This window comes from Notothenia rossii, assembly GCF_949606895.1.
Source record: "Notothenia rossii genome assembly, chromosome: 11".
Taxonomy (NCBI): domain Eukaryota; kingdom Metazoa; phylum Chordata; class Actinopteri; order Perciformes; family Nototheniidae; genus Notothenia; species Notothenia rossii.
Window position 1 is genome coordinate 1,423,518 of NC_136910.1, and position 6,992 is coordinate 1,430,509.

The 6,992-nt window shown below is 39.9% G+C and overlaps 1 protein-coding gene across 1 annotated transcript; it reads right to left on the bottom strand.

Annotated features, from left to right (window-relative positions):
* Window positions 1-4,810, bottom strand: LOC307024828 (uncharacterized protein). The gene is made up of 3 exons (XM_079659253.1): window positions 4,704-4,810; window positions 1,413-1,540; window positions 1-1,165 (listed from the first exon to the last, which is right to left on the bottom strand). Exons 2-3 carry the CDS (start codon window positions 1,524-1,526, stop codon window positions 278-280), a joined length of 1,002 nt encoding a protein of 333 aa, XP_079515379.1. The 5' UTR covers window positions 1,527-1,540; window positions 4,704-4,810; the 3' UTR covers window positions 1-277.
* Between the last annotated feature and the right edge of the window lie 2,182 nt (window positions 4,811-6,992).

A 6,992-nucleotide genomic window follows, 5' to 3' on the forward strand; every position in this document is an offset into this window, starting at 1 on the left:
TTTCACATGCAAAGGTTTCTTTATTGAGAGCAGACATGTGCAGAATAAGTGAAACATTTAGTCATTCGTTCAGATTATATTTGAAAAACAGACATTTGGAATAGTTTGATTTCGTTGACAGGGAGATTAACATAAGAACGCATTAACTATTAATACTTTCTATTATTACTACTAGCACTGATTTAAAAAGGAAAGAAAGTGGCCATCACCGAATGATTTAACAAAATGGTAAGATGCGTTCCACTTCAGTGAGTGTTGAGAACTCTCAGCTCTGACTTCACTGATAGACATACAGGTGCTCCACCCTGCCCTGGTTGCCCTCGTTGAGATTTTTCAGGATAACACTGATACCAGCCTCCAGATTTTCTTTAACCACATCTTTGTTGAGAAGCAGGCCGATGGACTTTATTGGGCTGGATTTTTTCTTGTGCCAGAGGAACACTTTGTTCCCTCCGGTCCCTTTGTTCAGGTCAACACCCACTTGCTGGTAATCTTGCTGCTCATAGTTCAGAAACTGAGCATCAGTGATGGAGACTTGTATTTCTTTGAGTGCCTTCTCGGGGTCGGTGGTCTGACGGAACCAGATGAAGACATAGGCTCCTCCTGCATCTCTGTTAGTAGTTTCATCCACACGGATGTAGCCCCCCTCAAAGAGCTCCATGTCAGATCCGTAGGAATCAGTGGCAGTGACGTCACAGATGTAGGTTTTCTTTTCTCTCTTCAGCCACAAGTGGATCAAGTTCCCATTAGAATCGCGGTTCAGATCCAAGGCCACTCTCTCCCAACCACTTGCAAACTTTTCAGTTTCATTGGCTGCATCTGTAGTGACACTAAGGTCCACTATGGGAGTATCAAACTCTCCGGACCCTTGGAAGAACCAAAGGTAGAGGTAATCAGTACAAATTCCTGCTCCAGCATTGAGATCTGTGTAGATCTTTGTGTACCCTGCTTTGGTCAAACCAACAGCCATATCATGGTTGAAGGACACTTGAACCTTGGTGATAGGCACTGATCCACGTTTGTACCAAAGCTTGATGTCATTTCCTCCTGTTCCTTGGTTCAGATTGCCATCGACAATCTGGAAGCCTCTTTTTGTAAGGTTTAGCTCCTGATCTGCATTCAGGGACACTTGAAGCTCTGAGATGTAGCTGCTCATTGTGAGTTCCTGCATTAAAGAAAGACACATCATGAATAATCACAATTGTAGTTAACTGAATACATCTGACTTTTCAGCTGAGCTAGAATATCATCCTTCAACCATCAGGAGTTACATTTTGAAAACAACTAAGACATCTAAAACAAGTTCAAATCAAATGTATACTGCACAGAGTTCTGAAAAGTATTGATTACAATGTTTGTGAAATACAAAAAAGGTATTACAGCAAGAAAACAAGAGCTTGTTGAACACTTACGTGTGTGCTGAGAGTGAATGATAGGCAGTAAGAAGTCAACTGGTGTGCTGAAGTCTGTTGTACTGACCACAGGTCAGCTGCATATATATAGAGAACTGAGATGCTGTGGGTCATTGTGCAATCGTTACCTGGGAGGAGGATTTTCCAAAGAAAATGATTCTGAATGCCAAAACAATCCCAAAGACAAAAGAGTCCCCAAGTGTGTTTATGGGTGTGAGTGTTTTCATCAGTTCTGTGGAAGTCACACACCTGACAGGGTGACAGTTTAATTGGAACAACATTGAGAACGAATTGCAAGAAGTAAACAAAACAGGAATGTACAACACACACACACACACACACACACACACACACACACACACACACACACACACACACACACACACACACACACACACACACACACACACACACACACTCACACACACACACACACACACACACACACACACACACACACACACACACACACACACACACACACACACACACACACACACACACACACACTGTGGATAAGTGTTCACTTTTATCCACATTGTATATTGTTGGCTTCTTTAGAGTTATTAGTAATTCAAGATTCATTATTAAATGAAATGGGGTACATCATTAAGCAATAGCTCACGACAGGCCGTGGTATATGCTCATTATATCACAGCTAAGGGGCGTGGTTCGGCCCGACGCGAAGCGGAGGGTCGACAACCCCTTTAGCTGTGATATAATGAGCATAGGCCTATATCACGGCCTGAAGTGAGCTATTGCTTTTATAAAACGGTTACCAAGTGTGGCAATATGAAAGAAAAATACACACTCTAATTTAAATAGTTTTTATCAGTAAATAATGATGTTCAAAATAAAATAGCGCCTCCGTTGCCTTCTGCACAAAACATAGTGCAAGGTGGTTGCTATGCAACAACACTAACAGCAAGCGCACATATTAGACAGAGAGCGTTGATCCATTATTTGGCTGTTTATTTACATTAATGTGTATGTTGCTGTTTATTGTGCATCCACTGAAAAACTGTCCAGCATCAGTAGCATGGCTTACGTGGTCACTTGTATAGGTTGAGGTTGTTCGAGGCTGTTGCTTGGCGTGGCGAGAATATTGCTCCACTTTCTCCGGTCCCCGAGATTGGGCTTCCAGTAGCTCTGGAGAGAGCTTTCGCACCTGTGGCCACGAACGGTCATAATTTCTCTGCTTTGTTTCAAGACCCGCATCAGAAAGCTTTTGAATGGTGCTACTTTTCCAGTTGGTCTACCTGCTCTTCACGTAGTTCTGCATGTCGTAGTTTAGGCGCTTTTTTCCCCTGTTGATAGGCACTGCTCAATCCACTCCTCCATACTATAGTAAGACCCCCCCGGAGGTCGAAGTTAATCTTAAATGTTTCCATTTTATGATTTGTAAGTTTGTTTCGTAACGGAAGAAATTTAAATATATTTATAAAACTGACAAGTCAAATCAAGCAATCTGATTGGTCGATAGCGTTTTTGCGGACCTCTTTGATTACAGATTTGAAAACATCGTTGCTTGCTTTAAAAGTAGCACAATTCATTATGTTAAAGCTTGAAACTGCAGGCAGTTTGCTTTTCAGCCCAACAAGAAAACAAGATAAAATAAATAACTTTGACTTGATATATTTGTTCACGACATTAGACCTGTCCTCTAATCTCTACTAGAATAAGATAAGTGTGCATGTTGGGTGTTTTAACTCTCCCGTCATGTACCTGATCTTGATATCCTTTTCATTACAGAGCTGGGGAAATGGTGTATTGCTTAGATTCTGATCCGTGCACGTCCAATTTTGACTGACTTTAGTTTTAATGTTAAGTTGAATTTGAGTTCAACCCATAAGTCATTCTTTAATTGGTTCAGATACATGACTCTCGGTACCACCGAGTGGGTTGTTTCTTTAGGGCTATTCTGACCCACGTTTGTACCAAAGATAGATGGCATTTCCTCCTTTGTTCAGATTGACATTGATTTTGTTGAAGCCATGTGATTGGAGCATTTGCTCCTCAGCTGCATTCAGGGACACATCAAGCTCTGAGATGTAGGTGCTCGTTGTGGGTTACTGCATTAAAGAAAGACACATCATATTCCAAAGAAAATGATTCTGAATGCATACCAACACAATGCCCAAAGACAAAAGAGTCCCCGAGTGTGTTCATGGGTGTGAGTGTTTTCATCAGTTCTGAAGTCACGCACCTGACAGGGTGACAGTTTCATTGGAACAACATTGAGAACGAATTGTGGTGCAAGAAGTAACAAAACAGGAATGTATAACACACACACACACACACACACACACACACACACACACACACACACACACACACACACACACACACACACACACACAAAGAGACACCCACACACACACACACACACACACACACACACACACACACACACAACACACACACACACACACACACAAAGACACACACACACACACACACACACACACACACACACACACACACACACACACACACACACACACACACACACACACACACACACACACACACACACACACACACATACAAAGAACTCCCCCTCCTGCACAAGATGTACCTGGATTCCAAGGAAACAGATATTAATCTTTCTAATTCATGTTTTCAGTGGTTGAATTGAGGCATGAAGGAATGTTGGGCATCTCATTGGACTGCCTGAGGGTTAGGGTGGGTCTTGGGAATTATAATTATCAGAGAATTGAATGTTTTGATTTGATTTAACATTTAAATAATAATATTCTGTAAGCCTTACACGTCAAGACTCAAGAGACAGTAGATCTCAGCACTCAGGTGATCAGTCACAAGGTGCCAGGTGACCACACAGTGGGTGATCAGTGGTCTGATCATGGGTCTATTACTCTGATAGGGTCAGGGGTCAGTTATCTCCTGACTAAGCATGTATTCTTTGTAACTGTATAAAAGCTCTCTCTTTTCACGTTGAGCAGTTGCACCCTGCTAACCACTTACATTGGAGACAATAATAACTTTTTTTTCCTGTACATTTTCAAATTTCATCTTTTAGTTATTTCAGTTTGTTGTTGGATTTATTATCTCAGAGGATATTGAACCTTTTTCACCTTAAAGTTGTGTTTTTGCTCGTAAATGTACAAATTAAATCTCAGGGAAAGTCATTAATGTTCCGTACATAATGGGATTATATCTGACTTGCATGCTGATCAGTAAATGGGATTTAAAACCTTTCACTGCTCCCAGATACAAACAAGATCATTTGACCTGTTCCTAATTATCCATTGAGCATTGATCGACTGTCACCGTGTGAGCAGCTGATTCGTTTGTGAGTGTTGTTTTTGTTGTTGTTGTTGTTGTTGTTGTTGTTGTTGTTGTGCTGAAAACAGGAGGCAGAGTTTAATATTCCTGACGCCTCCGTCCTACTTTAGTCCAGTATTGTCTCCAGATTGGGTCATCTTGTGTCGGTGCCAAACACATCGTGCAGAGAACTCACTGATCCTGGAACAGGCAGAAACAGGCTCTAAATGTCAGCGTTTACACGAGCTGCACATTTTGAACCCAGTCTGAACTCGAGGGTGAAACTTCTAGAAGCTGCTGCTGCTGAAAACTGTTGGATTTAACATGAAATCAACTCAGTCTCACATGTCTGATGTTACAACCACCTTTCTTTTGGTTAAAACATCCTTAATTCAATTCTACATTATGTCGAAATCTATATAGAAAATGTTTTAAAAAGCTAAATAAAATGGATGGAGCCAAATATTTTAAAGAACATTAAATACAAATATTTTAAACAATATAATAACATATTTTAAATAAAAAAACACATTTAAAATCCATAAAAAAACTATTAAAAAAACAGAATAATTAATATAATTATTTTAAAAAAAATGCACAAGTCAGGATAACAACAGGCAGTGAAAAAAGTAAGAACAATTAAAAATGTTGTGGGTCCAGGCTCAGTATTTTGTGTTCCAACGGTTATTTTCCAAACTCAGAAATCAGGTGAAGTTTCTGTCCATAGGTAAATAATGAAAAAGCTTCCTTTACCTCTGAGCTCTGCATCAGATTTCATTATTCAATCCTCTGGCGCCCCCTGGTGTCTGCTGGGGGAACAGCACATTTATAAATAAAGTACTGTAAATAAAAGTCTCTATTTTTCAGGACGTTTTGGAAAACCTGGAATCTTGTGATCTGGACGATGACGACCTCATGTTGGATGAAAATCTGCCTGAGGATGACTCCCTGCGCAGCGGTACATTTAGATCTAATAAAGTCACATAAAGTACAATTACTATATGGATCCCCAAAAACTATTATTTAAGAGCTGTGATGTACGATACAATCCACCAGAATCTGCTTTATTATGTATAAATGTGAAATTAGGCAAATAACCCAAAGCAGACAGAGCAATCTATTCTCAGTTTAGCTGCTAAAATAGTTATTTTTTCTGAACTAAAACAGGTCCATTTAAGTTTTCCTACAGTTTAGTTAAAGCTAAGAAGCTTACACATTTCAGTTCATGTAATCAAACAGATCAATGCAGCCTAAGTGCTTTATTTCAGGTAAGTTAACAATTTAAGTTTATTGACTGTTGTTTCAGTTTAATTATTAAAAAAAACGTGTTTTATTTTAAATAACAATCTTCAGGCAGCTAAGCTAAGCTAAGTATATAAGCAGTTAAACAGCAGTTAAATAGCATACATTACAGTCGCTGGTTTATTTATGTCTGTAGGCCGTTGTTGTGAGTTTGGACGGAGCATATACAACGTTAGCTTAGTCGATCGATCCGATCTCCATTCAGGAAACACGCATTTTAAAAGGTTCTTCACCTGCCGTCTTGTCTGCAGACTTGTCAAATAATTAATTCAAGGTTTTTACTAACCGGTATCAGTATGTTGTTACTTCGGCATCATTTTGAAACGTGTATTACAATTAAATCATGGTCAAATATGTTAATTTTGTTGTGGTTGTTTTATACCAAAATATTTACATGGAGATAAGCCCCGCCCCCTCCCCAGCGCGTCCTGTTTGAATGACAGGAGTAAACAGCTGACAGCTGCGATGAAGCTCCAGCGATTAGAGCAGGGGTGGGGAACCTTTTTCCTCTCAAGGGCCATTTAAATGTTTTCAACATACTCAGAGGGCCGTACAAATGATTGAACTCTGCTTAAAAAAACTAAAATCACAGCCCATTCATTTGGCCTTTCTTTCATGCTGTGCAAAGAAAAAGCAACCTCTTAATCCAGATATCTCACCATGACTCAGGCATGCATGCACGCACGTGCACGCACGTGCACGGTGTGACATGACCACCACAACAGAAAGATATGGACACAAGATGCGTGCAAATGTATTTAGTTGAGGGGGATATATCCGGTTTTATTATGAAAACTTTGAGACCGGAAATACTGTTTTCACCCTGTGAGGGTTGACGCTAACTTTACATGGAAGCTGCATACACGTTCTCCTGAGGAGACCTCAAATCATCTTCGTAATATCAAACTATAGATCCTACACATCCACCGGACGTAGATTATAAAAGTACAATATACACTTCTCGCTAGAAATCTAATCAAAAAGCATTTTAAT